Source organism: Esox lucius, chromosome 25, assembly GCF_011004845.1.
Source record: "Esox lucius isolate fEsoLuc1 chromosome 25, fEsoLuc1.pri, whole genome shotgun sequence".
Lineage (NCBI taxonomy): Eukaryota > Metazoa > Chordata > Actinopteri > Esociformes > Esocidae > Esox > Esox lucius.
In genome coordinates, this window is record NC_047593.1 from 14,411,013 (window position 1) to 14,427,646 (window position 16,634).

At 49.9% G+C, this 16,634-nt stretch overlaps 2 protein-coding genes across 2 annotated transcripts; one reads left to right on the plus strand and one right to left on the minus strand.

The window, feature by feature from the left end:
- Positions 1–234: 234 nt before the first annotated feature.
- Positions 235–8,056, minus strand: usp38 (ubiquitin specific peptidase 38). The gene is made up of 11 exons (XM_013140642.4): positions 7,684–8,056; positions 6,354–7,089; positions 5,593–5,728; positions 5,322–5,451; positions 5,027–5,128; positions 4,447–4,605; positions 3,912–4,105; positions 3,634–3,733; positions 3,402–3,508; positions 1,841–3,206; positions 235–411 (listed from the first exon to the last, which is right to left on the minus strand). The coding sequence occupies exons 2-11, from the start codon at positions 7,033–7,035 to the stop codon at positions 235–237; spliced, it is 3,153 nt and encodes a 1,050-aa protein (XP_012996096.3). The 5' UTR covers positions 7,036–7,089; positions 7,684–8,056.
- A 139-nt stretch (positions 8,057–8,195) lies between these two features.
- Positions 8,196–16,600, plus strand: smarca5 (SWI/SNF related, matrix associated, actin dependent regulator of chromatin, subfamily a, member 5). The gene is made up of 23 exons (XM_029118271.2): positions 8,196–8,440; positions 8,989–9,075; positions 9,194–9,360; positions 9,496–9,596; positions 9,702–9,802; positions 9,970–10,149; positions 10,524–10,679; positions 10,842–10,973; positions 11,350–11,418; positions 11,500–11,609; positions 11,717–11,943; positions 12,321–12,442; positions 12,668–12,820; positions 13,107–13,239; positions 13,353–13,501; positions 13,628–13,855; positions 13,967–14,080; positions 14,235–14,357; positions 14,841–14,973; positions 15,263–15,381; positions 15,476–15,688; positions 15,847–15,960; positions 16,071–16,600. Exons 1-23 carry the CDS (start codon positions 8,366–8,368, stop codon positions 16,137–16,139), a joined length of 3,075 nt encoding a protein of 1,024 aa, XP_028974104.1. The 5' UTR covers positions 8,196–8,365; the 3' UTR covers positions 16,140–16,600.
- Positions 16,601–16,634: the final 34 nt, after the last annotated feature.

Here is a 16,634-nt window from a genome sequence, read left to right on the forward strand (position 1 = left end):
GTCCAGAGTCTAAATTCGGCCCGCGCTTCCCAAGACCTTCAGTGCTCTCATTCATGTTCGTGGCTGTGGTCAGCCTGCATGTCACCTCTCCAGCCTGCATGTCACCTCTCCAGCCTGCATGTCACCTCTCCAGCCTGCATGTCACCTCTCCAGTACTACAGTGCTTTCTTCAAGGCGGTTATTTACTTGCGTCTCGCTCTCTCCACCCCCCCCCCCCCCCCAGTCTCTCCTCACTCAGAACACCAGTCGGCTGACGGTGTTGAACCCGCCCCCCCCTCCTCCTCCGCCGCCCCCCCCGCCGGAGGGGCCGCAGCTACCCGGGGGGTCGTTGTCGTCCGATCCGTTGGGCTTGAAGGAGCAGTTGGCCGAGGCGGCCTGTAGAGCCTGGGTCCGCGCGTTCAGCTCCTGTTCCTGTGGGACGGAGAGAGTACAGCGTTTCGGACCGTTAACACACTGTTCACAGGGAATAAAAGTCATGCAGAAAAACTATGGAAATACGCACAGAAAGTGCGTGGCCACTTGAATGAGGGGAAAAAAAGCTAGCCGGACAAGTAATGAGAAAAGCTTATTTTGGAATTTCCGTTGGGAGAATTTTTAAGAAACACAGCATTCCCTAATGAGGATGACCCAGGAGATTGGCAAGAACACACTGTTTCGCTGCCTTCTAGTGGTTACATCTTGGTACTGCAACTGTGTTGTGTCATTCTCTTAAGAGCTCACAGAGCTCATGGAATTTGATGGGAAAGCACAAGGGAAATGTGTGCGGAAATGTTTTCCTGAACACTTGTAACGTTTCATCAAAGCCTTTTCAGAACAACCTGAATCCTGTTCAGAGCAACCTTAAACTTGCTCAGAACAACCTGAATCCTGTCACAGATACATGGGAAATCCTAAGTTAAACTAAATTGGACATTGACAAAAGTTGAAAAGATACCAATTCCAGGAGCCGGTCTAAATTAGTAACAACACTGATTTTCATCCCACATCTCTCAGTTTCAGTTCCAAGGTGTTACGCTGCTATATTATTGTGCTGGGGGATATTACTTTTTTTCAGTCTCCTCCAGTTTTAAATTTTAGGAGGAGATGAGGTCCTGGTCCACACCTGCGGATTACCTGGTTTGGGGAGCCTGTTGCTGTCCCTGTCCTTGTCCACCTGGTCATACTTCTGACCTAGTCTAAAATCAAATAGACTCTGGATTTAGCCCAGATAAATGTATTTATTATTCCAATTGGACTCTTAATATCTCACCCAGCACAGCCAGAAGAGGACTGGTCACCCCTCTGAGCCTGGGTCCTCTCTAGGTTTCTTCCTAAAATTCGACCTTCTTAGGGAGTTTTTCCTAGCCACTAAAATTCAACACTACTGTTGTTTGCTCCTTGGGGTTTAAGGCCGGGTGTATCTGTAAAGCACTTTGTGACAACTGCTGTTGTAAAAAGGGCTTTATAAATAAATTGGATTGATTGAGTGATCCAGCCATCAGGTTACTGACGACGCCGTGGGCATAACACTTCCCCCATCCCTGGGCTAATGCATAAGCATTGCAATTTAGCATCCATGTCTGATGCTTCATTCGGTCAGAGTGGACCAGTGGACTTAAGAGAGTTGAAAGCAGCATTTTCATGGGCAGTTGTGCTTTTCGGTGAATTGTGTGGGGCATGGTCTACATGGGGGAAGTGGTACCAATTTGAAATTGACTTCGTTAGAAAAAGGATTCTTCCATTTCAAACCCTAAATGTCCACAGTGGACAGGGAGTGGAGCACCTGATTGGCCGATAGCATACAGGAAACATCTCCCCTCTGCCACAATGTAGGCCCTACTACTCCCACCCCCTTGATCACCTGTAAGAAGAGCTTGTTGTCTTTGGTGATGGCGTCCATCAGTTCTTTCTGCAGCGGAGGGTCACAGCCCGGTCTCATGCCGTTGGCCGTCAATCCCCCCGTGCCGCCCTGTCCCCCGGTAAAGTCCTGTTTCCGGTAGATCAGCACGTAGGCCGTGTCCTTGGGGAAGCGACTGGAGACGTTCTGAACCGACCCAAACGACGTAAACGTCACCCTGCTGTCGTTGAACAGCAGCCAATCCCTTCCGCACGCCTCATCCACTTCCTGTTGTTTGGAGGGAGCCACCCCTCGAGGGGAGGAGCAACCGACTGCGATAGGGTTGGTCTCGCTGCTCCCAGGCTCCTCCCCCAGGGTGAGGCGATTGGCTAGGTGGTGCTGGGCACCGTCGGCGCCGTTGAGGTTCCGCCCGTAGGAGTAGTAGTGACCGCTCTCCGACGACATCCCAGAATGCATTACTACGGAGCTGAGGACGTAGGGAACAAACCGGACCACAGGACACACCCGGACCTCACTTTCCTCGCCGTCGCCCTCAATCCTCTCCTCTGCATCGTCTTCCTCCTCCCTCCTCGACGGCTTCAACTTCTTGGCGAGGTTCTCGTTGTTCTCCGTCGAGTCCAGCCGGAGCGGAGAAGACGGGGACGAGGGGGGGGGTGTAGAGTGCTCGGGCGCCGGAGGGTCGTGCACGGGCAACTCCATGAGCGCCGGTATGGTGACGTTGTCGAGGATTTTGCGGCGTACGTGGCACTTGGCGTCGTAGGAGAAGCGCAGCAGCGTCAGGATGAGGTACTCGGGCGCCGCCACCACCCGCATCCCCCGCTCCGCCCGCTGGAGCGAGCCGCACCCCTCGCAGAAGTAGGCGTTTTCCTCATCCAGGATCTCCGGAGCCAGGAAGTAGTTGACCAGGTCGGGCACGGACAGGGGCGGCTTGTCGGACGCCAGGCCGGCGTGGGTGCTGGCGGCGGGGGCCGCGGCGGGTCTGAGAGAGGGCCCGATTTCCAGAGCCTCGCTCCCCCCGTTGACAGAGCCCTGGCAGGGGCCTCGGGGTTCCTCCGACGACGCCTGGTTCTGCGGAGGGCTGGAGGAGGCGGCGGCGGAGGGACAGAAGGCCAGAGAGAGGTCGGTGAAGGGCTCCTCCTTCTCCGAGACGGCGCCACACGTCATGCATCGAATCCTGGTACTCAGCTTGCCTCCGAACATCCTCTCGATCAGCGTCTGGTCGCCGCCCTCTGACCCCGCTGCCCCGGGACTCACGGGCGACCCCGCGGAGGTGTGAGCCACGCTGTCGCACCCCGGTCCGTTGCCAAGGGAGACCACCTTCGGCTTGGCCAGCCTGAGGGCCTGGATAGTTTTCTCCTCCTCGTGTAGCCTTGGCAACAGAGTGCGAGGAGAGGAGATCAACAAACAATACGCAAATAAATGGAAAATGAATAAAGAAATTGAGAACGTTTAATGGAGAATCTCATTTCTCAAAACACACACTCCGACACGCCTCATCTGTCCATTCATTTTCCCTCTCTCTCCGATGCTGTACCAGTTTTAGAAGTTTGGGGGGGGTACGTACCTGTCCAAGAGGAATCGGAGGTACTCGGAGCAGTCCTGCTGTGAACCGGCGTTGAACCAGGGAGGCCGAGATGCCTCAAAGAAGAGCCGGGGTGCATACGCCGCCCTCTGGAGGAGACACACAGTAAGACGCCCTGAACGACCACTCAGCAGGAATGTCAGTGATCCGTCAAGAGCAGTTTAGATCAGAACGTCTGGGACGAATGGGCCACCGACGGCCAAGTGAGCCTGACCTGGGTGTGTGCCAGGAAGGCAAAGAGGAGCTGCAGTTTCTTCATCAGCGTGTTGGCACAGGAGTCATTCAGGCGTAACGACAGGACGTGTCTCCTGAAACTGGTGGTGGTGGTGGGGGGGGGGGGGGGTCATAGAACGGCATTTCAGCGTGAGATAATTATACTTTGGGGCGTTTACGTGAAAACGCGAGGCCTGAGTTGGGCGTGTGATCAATTTATTATGCGTGCAACTGGGTGTGTGATATTGCCCGTCTCTGCCTGTGTGTGTGTGGACTCACTCAGTAGCTGAGAACAGTGTCTGTATGATGCTGTTCATATAGCAGGTGTTTCCTAGGTTGACAAGGCCCGTCTTGCCGGTCTCAGACTTGCCCGCGAGCCTCAGCAGACCTGAAGCAAATGAGTTGGACTGGGACGTCCAGGCACTTTGGTTCAGCACCAGCTTGATCTTCTCCTCCCCGGGGTTAGGAAGATCCTTGGCAAAGAAACGGCAAGACAAGGCAGAGCATTCAAATCCACCGTCATCTCACCAGTGACGCGACCCGACGGCAGCGTGCGCGGAACCCCCGGGCGTTCGTTCCGGACGCGACACTTCAGAATTACCACGCCGCACAAACCGGCACGGACGATCGAACGCCGTGTTCATGAGTGACTGACACGTCATTACATGACTTACGTTTTCAGACCGCTGACAGTAGGCAAGCGGGTATCGCAAAGTCGTGCCATTAAAGCGAGACTCTCCCAAGTCGGAAAACCTGTCGCCGAGTGAGTGCTCAAGCAGAGACACAACTGGTCCCCCCGGTCAGTGTTTCTTACTTTGACTGCTTCCAGGATGCTGTCATAGAGGTCCGGGAAACCAGAGTATTGGTACATCATACAGTGGATGAGCTCAGTGAAGTGCATCAGGAAGCCCTTGCTGGTGGGCAGGCCATCGCTCTTCAGGCCCCGGACTAGTGGCACCACCTGGGGAACCACCTGGGGAAAGACACGATGGCCGGGGTTAGGACGAGGCTAATGTCATGTCACGTCTGAATCTGCAGCGACGTTGACCGTTATAGTGGAAGAAAACCGGAAAAGTGGCCCGCTAAAGTGGCTGCTGTTACATGATGCGTCAAACTTTCCTTTATTTCATGGGGGGGGGGGTCAAGTGTACTTAAATGAAAAAACCTTTTAAAATTAATCACAGCAGATAACAACATCACCCGCCACCTAAAAGACCATCAGGGTGCTTTTACAACTCGTTTGTAGAGTAACCCCGCTGGGCTGAAAAGTGGTCCTGGGAAATTGAGTTTAATGGAGCCTGAAGGTATTTGAGCTAAATAGCAGGAATGATGCGGGGGGGAAGGGGGGGCAATGCACGGCAGGAGAGACACAGTGTTTTGGGTGAGTGTCTCACCAAGTGGAAGGCTTCTGGAGAGTGCTGAAAGCTCAGCAGCATGTGAGAGAGGACCGCCAGGGCCCCCTGCCGTACGATGGGGTACCACAGACGATTGAACACCTACACACACACACACACACACCAAAAAGTAAAACAGAGCATTAGGCCGATTTCTTCCTGGATCGAAAAGACACACAGCTGGTGGTTGGTGTGGCAGTTGTCGTGAATACTGTTGCCATGGGTTCCACCAGCTGAGGTCATCGGCACATCGACAGGCCCCCGCTAAGGTCACCGCGAGCAACACACTACCCACCAGTTCAATCTTCAGCAAGGTGACGTCTATGAGGATGGTGAACTTCTGCACCGCAGCCAAGCCCTTCAGCAGGGCAATGACCCACGTGTCAACATGGTGGGCCAGTGGCCAGGACAGCCAGTCAATCATCCTGGGGTGGGTGACAGGTGGGCAAAGGAGGGAGGGAGGGAGAGGGAAAAAGGCTGAATTAGGTCACTGAGTTGCAAAAACAAATGTCTAAAAATCAGTTGAACAACGGTAAATGCCCGAAGTGGTGGTAGCAGGAGCTGACCTGCAGAGAGCCTGAGTCATGTTGGAGTCTTTGACGTTCTGGTCCGTGGTCAGGCTCTTGATGAGAATGGTAATCATTTGGAGAGGTATGTGCTGGACCAGACTGGCTAGGGCAATGGAGGGTTCGAAGGCGGGGTCTGCGACCAACACAAACAACAGTACTTTAGTACAGTAATAAAAATGTAATCCTCAGGGGGTACAGGGAAATAGCTTTTCTGGCTATGACACTGCATTCCAAGGCATTTGAATGACAGCAAGGGGTATAAAGTCCAATATTGAACCCTGCATGAACTCTGCACAAACCCGGATCATTAAGATGACAGAGAGGTCACTGCTCAAAGTCTCTCAATCACGTGCTAACTAGCCTGACATTCTTAGTTTCTCATGGGGGTTAGTCAAATTTAGCAGTATAAGCAGAACTATTATATCACGGTGCTTACAGCTAAAACAAGTATTCGATTATTCTCTCAAGGGAACAGTGAATGGACAGCTACCTGCGTCTGCATCAACATCAGTGACTGTGTGTTCAAGTGTGGAGCTCCCTCCGCCCCTTCTGGCCCAAACCCAAATTGACCCCTAAACCCTACACACGTTGGGAGATCTGAGAATATTTGATAGGCATAAGCTACATGGTGGATGCTACACCTAGCCTATCCAAGAGCAAGGTGGAGCTGTGATCGCCTACTACCAGACTGCCTACACCTCGGGAATGCTTCTCACGTAGGGCTTAGGTGTCACTTTGGGGTTGGGCCGTTGTCTCACCGGTGGAGGAAATGATAGCGAACACCTCCTGCAGTGACGGTAGCAGTGTGACTGGCTCAGCCTTCCAGATGTTCTGCAGCAGTGTGCTGACCTTGGTCACCTGGCCCACATACTCTCTCAGCTCCCTCTCCTGGCTGGCAGGGCAGTTGAAATAACCGATGGTCCTCACCAGCTGCTGGCAGAACAAAACGGCGGCCTTCTCCCTGGGGATGCACTGCACAAAGTCCGACAGCATGGTGGCTAGCCGGGCACAAAGGGCTGGCTCAGGCCTCTCACACACCATCCTTAGGACTTCCGTCTGGATGACGGTGAAGATCTCCAGCACAGACGGGCAACTGATGAGCAGCCGCAGGCAGCTGTGGATGTAGTCCACCACGGCTGGATCCTTGCGGTCCAGGGGGCCATAGCCCTGCTGCAGCAGTCCCAGGACAAGGTCTTTGCAGAAGAACCGCTCAAACTCAACACGGTGGTAGCGGGCATAGGCCTCCAGCACCTGGAAGCCCACTTGTTTCTGGAAGGCGTCTTCACCCAGTAGTATGAGGCGAGTGGTCAGGGAGAACAGGGCCTGGCATTGCGCCTCGGTGACCTCCTTCTCAGCGGCTTCAACTACTTTCTTTACGATGGCCTTCTTCACCGGGACGGAGTGAGAGGAGCTGACTAGTGCCTCCAAAATCTTATCCATTCTGGTGTCCTATCTATATAGCACGGGGGGCGGAGACTGGGCAGCCGTCAATACCTAAAAGAGGAGGAAGACTAGGTCATCATCTACCATTTAGAGATCAGAAAATTATTCCAAACCAACTTTTCAATCCATGACCACTTGTTAACGTTACACCGTATCAGTCGATAAATTCAGAACCATACTGTTTACCCTTGCTGACTATTGTTGAAGGTGTACTGTATCAGCAAAGCAATATGATAAAGCTAATCAGTCACCTACATTACAGATAAAACAATGTTTTCTTTGGTTTTTGATCACAACGCTAGTTTATAACGCCCGTGAAAGCTAATACTGTATGTAATCATGCTAGCTAGCCTAGTACAACATGATTGGGATCTTGTTGTAAATGACCTAAATTAACAGAAAGTGTCATGTTATTGAAATGTCTAATAAAGGCATTGATGTTAAATAAAACACATGTGGATGACAAATAAGCGCTTGCAATCTACCTAACGTTAACGTTGGCTAGCTTACTATGCTAACTAGCGTTAGCTACGCTAGCATGACGTTCCCTCTGGAATTAAAACAAAGCAGGCCAGAGATGTCACTGACTTAGCAGAAATTTATATTTTAAAGCAAGGTCTGTAAGCCTTCCCAAACAACACTTACCCAATATAATTCATGACAAGCGCATCCAGTGTATGAACCATAAACTGCCAATTGACTTTAGTCGCCGGTTGACACCTCATTCATCTGTTATTTTGATGTTATTTGGTAAAATCAGCTGCGGAAACGTCATTCCGATGGACAACGAATTTTGATAGGACCCTATTGTTTTTGACCGTCTCTATGCCTGTTAACAAAGAACGAAATAAATAATAATAATGTCCTTCTTTAATAACAGTTGTATTTAAATGGAAATGCGAACACTGTCAATTGTGTTTGATAATAATTAAAACGAAATTGCAAAATAAACTGAGTTTGTTTTCAAACAAAAACGGATCTTATAACCACCGCATAGGCCTAACACGCATTAGTAGATCTGCTTGATATAGATGTGTAAATCAGTCAGCTTTTGCACGTTGTTGGAAAAACACGAACACGTTATAATGTCTCGCGAGACAATGCAGACCCGGCTACCTTTGTGAACGCGGGTAGCGAAGACTGGTGAAAGGAAGCTGCTGTAGCTAGCGAATGAATTGCTTTAGTAGCTAGCCAGTCTCTTTCATAATAAACAATAGAACTACACTAGCGTAATTTCTGTAAAACGTTTTTGAAAAGCGCATCTGCCATTAATCGGCGGTGAAGAACCAGAAGGCCGATTTAAATTAAAAAAAGAAATTTGGTAACAATGTCTGAGACTGAAAACGGCGTGGAGCCGCGGGAAGAGCAAGCCGCTGAACTTGAAGAAACTGGAGGGGTGGAGGTGAGACGGACTAAAACCATAATTCTACTAATTGTACACATATTACACGAATAAATGCTTTAAACAGTTTTAGGTTATGCTAAAATACAGCCATTAACGCCTGTGTTTCCCAAATCAAGTAATCTCAAACTTTGATAGATTGAGTTGTTGTTAGCTACCTAGCATTAGCGTCCTTACAAGCTAATCTGCTCAGTTCCTACTAGTAGTACCCATCTTCCCGTTAGTGATTGTCACTCAGGGCACACCAGTAGGACACTAGTAGCTGCTAGCGAGCTAAATCTGACTGTCTTATGTATCTATCTAGTTCAGTCAATGGACGGGCTGTGCGGTTACACGGGAAGTTAAAACAATGTGAGCAGTTGAATAGCTACTGCTTGGCTAAATAAATGTGTTTCTGACTCTGTTGTTAACCCACCTCCCTCTGGTGCCCCGCGAGCTGTCGCCATTGTTTTTAGATGGCAGTGTGTTGATGCTACATTTTCATTCTCGGTCTGTGTTATACTGCGCATGTGCTTCTTGAACTCACACCTCTAATTCCTTGTTTCCAGGAGAAGGATGATGCCTCAGAGGCCAGTAAGGAAGAGTCTTCCGAAGACCCCTCTTCATCCATTGCGCCTGCCTACGAAGAGAAAGTGGTAATGGCACACTGTTACCATATTACTCGTTCAGTAAATATGTAAATTTACAATTTCAACATTGCGTCCTCTGCCTCCCTGTGTTGCTCAGAAAGTTTCATTAGCTTTCTTTGTGTAGGCATCAGACCGGACCAACCGATTTGAGTACCTACTTAAGCAGACAGAGGTGTTTGCCCATTTCATCCAACCGGCGGCCCAGAAAACCCCAACCTCCCCGCTCAAGATGAAGCCTGGACGCCCACGTGTCAAGAAGGATGAGAAACAGAACTTGCTCTCGGCGGGAGAGTGAGTATACAATATTAATATTAGACCAGAGGAATCACCGGTATCCTGTGATTGTTCATTGGGCGTTTGTGTGCGGTGTGTTTTTATAGGGTGTTACTAATTAATTGTGCCCCCCCCCCCGCGCTCGTTTTACAGTAACCGTCATCGTCGCACAGAGCAGGAAGAAGATGAAGAGCTGCTCAGCGAGAGCAGCAAGACCACCGCTGTCTGCACACGCTTCGACGAATCCCCCTCCTGTAAGCTGTCGCGGTGGTTTCATACGTGAATGCTGTATAGTCCATAATCTGTTGGGAACCTGTGACCAACCAGTGCTCTGTGCTTTGTGCTTTTTCACCTGACAGATGTCAAGGGGGGTACGATGAGAGACTACCAGATCCGCGGTCTTAACTGGCTTATATCGCTCTATGAGAATGGAATCAACGGAATCCTCGCTGATGAAATGGTACAGTTTCTTTTTAAAAGAAAGTTTAAAAAAAAAACATTACGACAACAAATGTCTTTATGTTGTCTATATTGATGTTTTTGATGATTCTTGATATTCTGATAATTCCCGGTGCCTCTTGATCCCTAGCTGTCTTGATCATCATGCCCTCCTTCCTTGTCCTTCAGGGTTTGGGTAAGACCCTGCAGACCATCTCTCTGCTGGGGTACATGAAGCACTACCGGAGCATCCCCGGGCCCCACATGGTGCTGGTGCCCAAGTCCACCCTGTACAACTGGATGAACGAGTTCAAGCGCTGGGTGCCCTCCCTCCGAGCGGTGTGCCTCATCGGAGACCGGGAGCAGAGGGTGTGTATTGGGAGGCGGGTGTTCAGAGGAAAATGCAGGCGACCCCTAGGTCAGACAAATGCAGACGACCCCTAGGTCAGACAGAGAGCCTGTGACAGGGACTTGGGCACTGTCAGTCATTGGCTCCATCTGTAATATAAACCGTCAGCCATGTTAATGTAGATTTCCTACACCAGTGGTTCTCAAGCTATGGTACAAGTATGCGGCGCTCCTGGCTTTAGTGGATATATATTCAGTTAAGTATTAGGTGATACGCGGTGTACAAAGTTTGAGAACCACTTGTCATACGCCGTAATGCAAAGTTTCAGTTTGATTTTTAATGTTGCCATTCTCTGTCCTGTGCCCCCCCCCCTCCTCCCCCCCCCTCCCCCCAGAATGCCATGATCAGAGATGTTATGTTGCCCGGGGAGTGGGATGTGTGCGTCACCTCCTACGAGATGCTCATCATCGAGAAGGCAGTGTTCAAGAAGTTCAACTGGAGATATCTGGTCATTGACGAGGCCCACAGGATCAAGAACGAGAAGTCAAAGGTTGTGAGACGAACACATGCGGTGTACCCACGCTTGGTCCAATTAACCGCTACTGCGTTTGAACAAATGGCTTTATATATGTGTGATTTATAACTTGAGCGTGTTTACCGACGCTCCTAATTAATTTCCTCACCGAATACTCTGGGTCTGTTTGCAACGTAGCTGTCTGAGATAGTGCGCGAGTTCAAGACCACCAACCGTCTGCTGCTGACTGGAACGCCTCTGCAGAACAACCTCCACGAGCTCTGGGCCCTGCTCAACTTCCTGTTGCCAGACGTCTTCAACTCCTCAGAGGTAACAGAGATGCACATTAGGTGTGGTTGGTGTCCGGGTTTATGTTGTCATCCTGTCCTTCCATCGCGGGGGGGGGGGGGGGGGGGGCATTGTGCATCCATAACCAGAACGCCAGCGACCATCCTATGGCTGTTTCAGAATATTCTCGGGTTGTGTGTCGGGTAACTGCCAAGTCTGTTGTGGGATAGAATTTGCTTACATTTCTCAGAGAGGAAGGCATTCATAGACATGAGAAAAGTTTACCATTCATATGGCACCCTCACACATTTACCGCTGCAGTTTAGAAATGACACCAAACAAGCCACACAATGAAAATGACCATTTTATTTCTTTCTCATAATTAACGGGCGATTTCAACTTTTTCTCTCTCTCAAAGGACTTTGACTCTTGGTTTGACACAAACAACTGCCTGGGCGATCAGAAGTTGGTGGAGCGTCTTCACACTGTAAGGCATATCCCGGACGGGCATCAGTGTGGGCTTTTACCGCGTGCCGTGGGCCTGACCTTGACGTGTCTGTCTGTGTAGGTACTGCGTCCTTTCCTGCTGCGTCGTATCAAAAACGAAGTGGAGAAGTCCCTGCTGCCTAAGAAAGAGATCAAGATGTACGTGGGCCTGAGCAAGATGCAGCGAGAATGGTACGTAGCATCTGTAAATATGAGTATTAGTCATTTCCGCCTCTGTACCAGCCAAGCTCAGCGGACACGCTCAACTGTAATGCAACCAACCCCCCCCTTCTCCTCAGGTACACGAAGATCCTGATGAAGGACATAGACATCCTGAACTCTGCGGGGAAGATGGACAAGATGAGGCTGCTCAACGTTCTGATGCAGCTGAGGAAGTGCTGCAACCACCCGTACCTCTTCGACGGGGCCGAGCCCGGCCCGCCCTACACCACCGACCTGCACCTGGCGGTCAACAGCGGCAAGATGGCCGTGCTCGACAAGCTGCTGCCCAAGATGAAGGCCCAGGGTGGGTGGACGGGCGGGCGTCCTCTATGGCCTTGTTTGGCCTTGTGTATGCGTGTCCTGGTCTGGTTAGGCTCGTGTACAGTGGGATCCGAGCCTGAATCAATGCCTGTTAGGGCAGTAGGGGATCTAACATTGATTCGGGCTCTGATCTGAATGTACTAGCCTGTTCCCTCTCAGTAGCCTCAGAGGAGAGAATGGAGACATCAGGACTCTCTGGATCTTTAGATCCAAATGGAATTGAGACTTTATAATTACACCCCAAGATGTTCGTTCTCCCACCACAGGGTGATCTGGATCAGTGTGTTGTGTAAGCTCCAGAAGTGTTCTAGGCAGGTTGCATGACTGACAGGTGTTTAAACTCCACCCCCCCCAACCCAGGCTCCCGGGTGTTGATCTTCAGCCAGATGACCAGGATGCTGGACATCTTGGAGGACTACTGCATGTGGCGTAACTATGGCTACTGTCGCCTGGACGGACAGACGCCCCACGAAGAGAGACAGGTAGGACTCTGACCCCAGGATCTCATCAGCCCGGCTGGTGACTGACCCGTTTGCGCTGCCTTCTCTTTTCGTCAGGGGCCCTGAAGGCGTACCCCACTCTCAGACATTTTGTCATTGTTCTCGCTTCCAAATCATGTTGTAGCTTTCAAATGGACTCAACATTTTTCACTCACTAAAAATGGTACCGCACTGTGTGTCTCTACACTTCCCATCTTGCTCCTGCAGATCTCCATCAACGCGTACAACGAGGAGAACAGTACGAAGTTCATCTTCATGCTGAGCACCAGGGCCGGAGGTCTGGGCATTAACCTGGCCACAGCCGACGTGGTTATCCTCTACGACTCTGACTGGAACCCTCAGGTTGACCTGCAGGCCATGGTCAGTACGTCTCCGCTGCCAGGAGCCTAACCCATCTGTCTTTGAGTGACATTTAACTGGAATTTGCCCCTACGGACTTGACTTCAGTAGTCAATTTCAACTAGTCTAAATCAAACAGTAGATTTTTACATCCAACCGATCCAGTCTGTACTCAAGGGGTAGGGAAGAGATAATGTTGTAATCTGCATCTTGTTAGTCCCCCACCTTTAAACCGTTCATTACAGATCTGGGAGGATTCAAATGTCTGACACTTTAACCTGATTGGTTTCTTTGACCTTCTGTTCAGGACCGAGCTCACAGGATTGGTCAAAAGAAGCAGGTGCGTGTGTTCCGATTCATCACGGAGAACACGGTGGAGGAGAGGATCGTGGAGCGGGCAGAGATGAAGCTACAACTGGACTCAATCGTCATCCAGCAAGGTACACTGTCGGCCATTTTGGATCTCCTCTTCCCAATTTCAAACCAACCCGGCTGAAATGTTGCTCAGTAGTGCAACCGGCTGACCTGTCTGATTCTTTTGTCTGTTCTGCAGGAAGGCTAGTGGATCCCAATGCCAACAAACTGGGTAAGGACGAGATGTTGTCCATCATCCGGCACGGCGCCACGCACGTCTTCGCCTCCAAGGAGAGTGAAATCACGGATGACGACATTGACGAGATTCTGGAGCGCGGCGAGAAAAAGGTCCGAACACAACACACAGGCCTAGGGTTTCACCGTGCTCAGATCGTTTTTATAATACGAGATAGCATCTGCATTGTGGCGAGTAGCTAACAGCCCCCCCCCCCCACACGCGTTTGTCTCCGACAGACCATGGAGATGAAGGAGAAGATGAACACCATGGGCGAGAGCTCCCTGAGGAACTTCACCATGGAGTCGGAGGGCAGCGTGTACACCTTCGAAGGGGAGGACTACCGGGAGAAGAAGAAGGTGATCACCAACTGGATCGAGCCCCCCAAGAGGGAGAGGAAGGCCAACTACGCCGTGGACGCCTACTTCAGAGAGGCCCTGCGCGTCAGCGAGCCCAAAGCACCCAAGGTAGGGCTCCCCGCAGCCACCCTCTGGCCACGTGGGCGCTGCCCGGATCGGCCGCGTCAAACCGGATCATCTTCTCCGATGACTTGAAGTGCTGTTTTTTTCCCTCTCCAGGCTCCTCGTCCTCCTAAGCAGCCCAATGTACAGGACTTCCAGTTCTTCCCCCCAAGGCTGTTTGAACTTTTGGAGAAAGAGATCCTGTTCTACAGGAAGACCATCGGCTACAAGGTATTAGACTGGCGTAACTGGAGGAAGGTTGTGATGCTGTTGGTATGATGATGCACATCCCACAGTGGCCATTTTGGGTCTCGTCTGTGCGGTTTCATGCTAGCAGTTGGTTTAGTCAGGTGTTTTATAGTGTGTGTTTTCTTTCTCTCTCCAGGTCCCTCGTAATCCCGAGCTGCCCAACTCGGCCCAGCACCAGAAGGAAGAGCAGGCCAAGATCGACGAGGCTGAGGCCCTCACAGAGGAGGAGCTGGAGGAGAAGGAGAACCTCCTTTCCCAGGTAATTGGCTGAAACACCGGAGGACACTGTCGTGTTTGGATAGTGCTCTCCAGAATTATTGGCACCCTGTGGGAGAAAAACAACGATGTGTATTTTATCAGCTTGATCTTTTAAAACCAAGTCAAACAGGATGTCAAAAGACCATTTAAGATTCCTCAGAAGTTAGAAAAATCTTATATATTTGTCAGATTTAGGTCATAAGACTTTCGAGAAAGTCTAGGGGTACTCTATGTTGAACATTTTTTTTTAAACTTTTTTTCTCTCTCTAAATTACAGATTAGATTCCTATTATTTATTTCAGTGTAAGATCAAGCTGATAAACATTTTATCACAGTGTTTTTTATTTATCTTGGGTGCCAATAATTCTGGAGGGCATGGTACATAAATCAGTTAAGATACTAATGGATGGTTTCAAAGTAAAGACAAATGATAGCATTTCAGGCTGAAGTTGTTACAGAGGTCTTAAAGCTGTCCTCTCCATAGGGCTTCACCATTTGGAACAAGCGTGACTTTAACCAGTTCATCAAAGCAAACGAGAAGTGGGGCAGAGATGACATTGAGAACATCGCCAGGGAGGTGGAGGGGAAAACCCCAGAGGAGGTCATGGAGTATTCAGGTTGGTGGAATGCTGTGCGTTTTCTGTACTTTTCCTGACATTGTCTAAACCAGGGGGAGGAGCTAGATCCCATCACAGGACGGTTTCTGTCTCAGGCTGGAAAGTAATTATTAATTATTGACTAAGCCCTAACAAACACCCATGGATTACATTGACAACATGGCATTCTTATTCAATTTATGGGAGTACATGAACAGTGGTGAAATGCCAATTTTTGTTCTTATTTTCAAAAAAAAACAAAAACATCTGATCTAATTGTGTGTGTTTGCGTGTGTTCGCTCGCACGCAGCTGTGTTCTGGGAGCGCTGCAATGAACTGCAGGACATCGAGAAGATCATGGCTCAAATCGAGAGAGGAGAGGCCCGCATCCAGAGAAGAATCAGCATCAAGAAGGCCCTGGACTCAAAGGTAGGCCGGTTCCGGCGATCAGTCCTCAGCATGGAGAATGTTCCACGTTTATCTTCAGGAAATGTCCAATGACACGTTCCCCCTCCCGCCGTAGATTGGTCGCTACAAGGCCCCGTTCCACCAGTTGCGGATCTCCTACGGCACCAACAAGGGGAAGAACTACACCGAGGAGGAGGACCGCTTCCTCATCTGCATGCTCCACAAGCTGGGCTTCGAGAAGGAGTCCGTCTACGACGAGCTGCGTCAGTGCATCCGCAACTCGCCGCAGTTCCGCTTCGACTGGTTCCTCAAGTCCCGGACAGCCATGGTGAGCAGGGCGGGGGTGGGTCCAACCTGTTACTGGGTCAAATTTAACCCTTGGGTGGAAGTTCTGTTTTGCTTCTGATCATCTAATCTATAATGTGTTTGATACATGTATTGTAGCAGGTACATAGTCATTATTATTATAATTTTTTTTGTTTGTAGGAGCTACAGAGGAGGTGCAACACCTTAATCACGCTAATCGAGCGAGAAAACATGGAGCTGGAGGAACGAGAGAAGGCAGAGAAGAAGAAAAAAGGGCCACGGAGTCAGTCTTCGGTAAGAACATGGCCTCACTTTCCCATCAGACTCATAGGATGAATCTCTGGAGTAACAAACAGACACGCAAGCAACCGGTTATATTGCTTCCCTTCATCCCTCTTTCTCAGGCTCAAAAACGCAAGAGTGACGGGACACCGGACCAGCGAGGAGGACGGAGGAAAAAACTAAAGCTGTGAGGAGGAAGATGATGAGGAAGAGGGCAGCGACAGTGTAGTAGTCGTAGTGTCTGTGATACATGATAATGATGTACTGTACAAAACCCAAAGGACTGAGCTTTCCTTCACTATAGCATGTCTTTTCGATCTAGAAAGTTCCAGGGGGGAACGTACGGTCTAGGTTCGTAGTACTTGTATTCGCGGGCCTGGGTTGTAGTGTCGTACTCATACACTGCAGATGTGCTGGTTATGATTTGTTTTCTACCTTATTCTTTTATTTTTATTTTTTACTAGTACTTCAGGTGATGTGAGAATTGTATTTATGTCTGTCGGTTGTCGTACGACATTCCATTGCTTTTGACAATACCTGTATGATCCAAACTGAACCCCTTTTATTTGAAAGCACCTCTGTTGTTACTTTACCGATCTGCATTGTAGAAAATGTCTTTTAAACAGGTCACTAATAAATAACCCTTTTTTTTAAATGTATTTTTATTTATTTTTGTGTAAGAAATA

Bases quoted from the DNA above. Each gene is read 5' to 3' on its own strand.
- usp38 (XM_013140642.4), bottom strand. From the start codon at position 7,035: ATGGATAAGATTTTGGAGGCACTAGTCAGCTCCTCTCACTCCGTCCCG. The intron at 4,606-5,026 runs GTGAGACACTCA...GTCTTTCCCCAG, and splicing joins CTCCAGAAGCCTTCCACTTG to GTGGTTCCCCAGGTGGTGCC. The intron at 3,734-3,911 runs GTGAGTCCACAC...CACCACCACCAG, and splicing joins ACACTGTTCTCAGCTACTGA to TTTCAGGAGACACGTCCTGT.
- smarca5 (XM_029118271.2), top strand. From the start codon at position 8,366: ATGTCTGAGACTGAAAACGGCGTGGAGCCGCGGGAAGAGCAAGCCGCT. The intron at 13,240-13,352 runs GTACACTGTCGG...TCTGTTCTGCAG, and splicing joins CTCAATCGTCATCCAGCAAG to GAAGGCTAGTGGATCCCAAT. The intron at 15,961-16,070 runs GTAAGAACATGG...CCTCTTTCTCAG, and splicing joins GGCCACGGAGTCAGTCTTCG to GCTCAAAAACGCAAGAGTGA.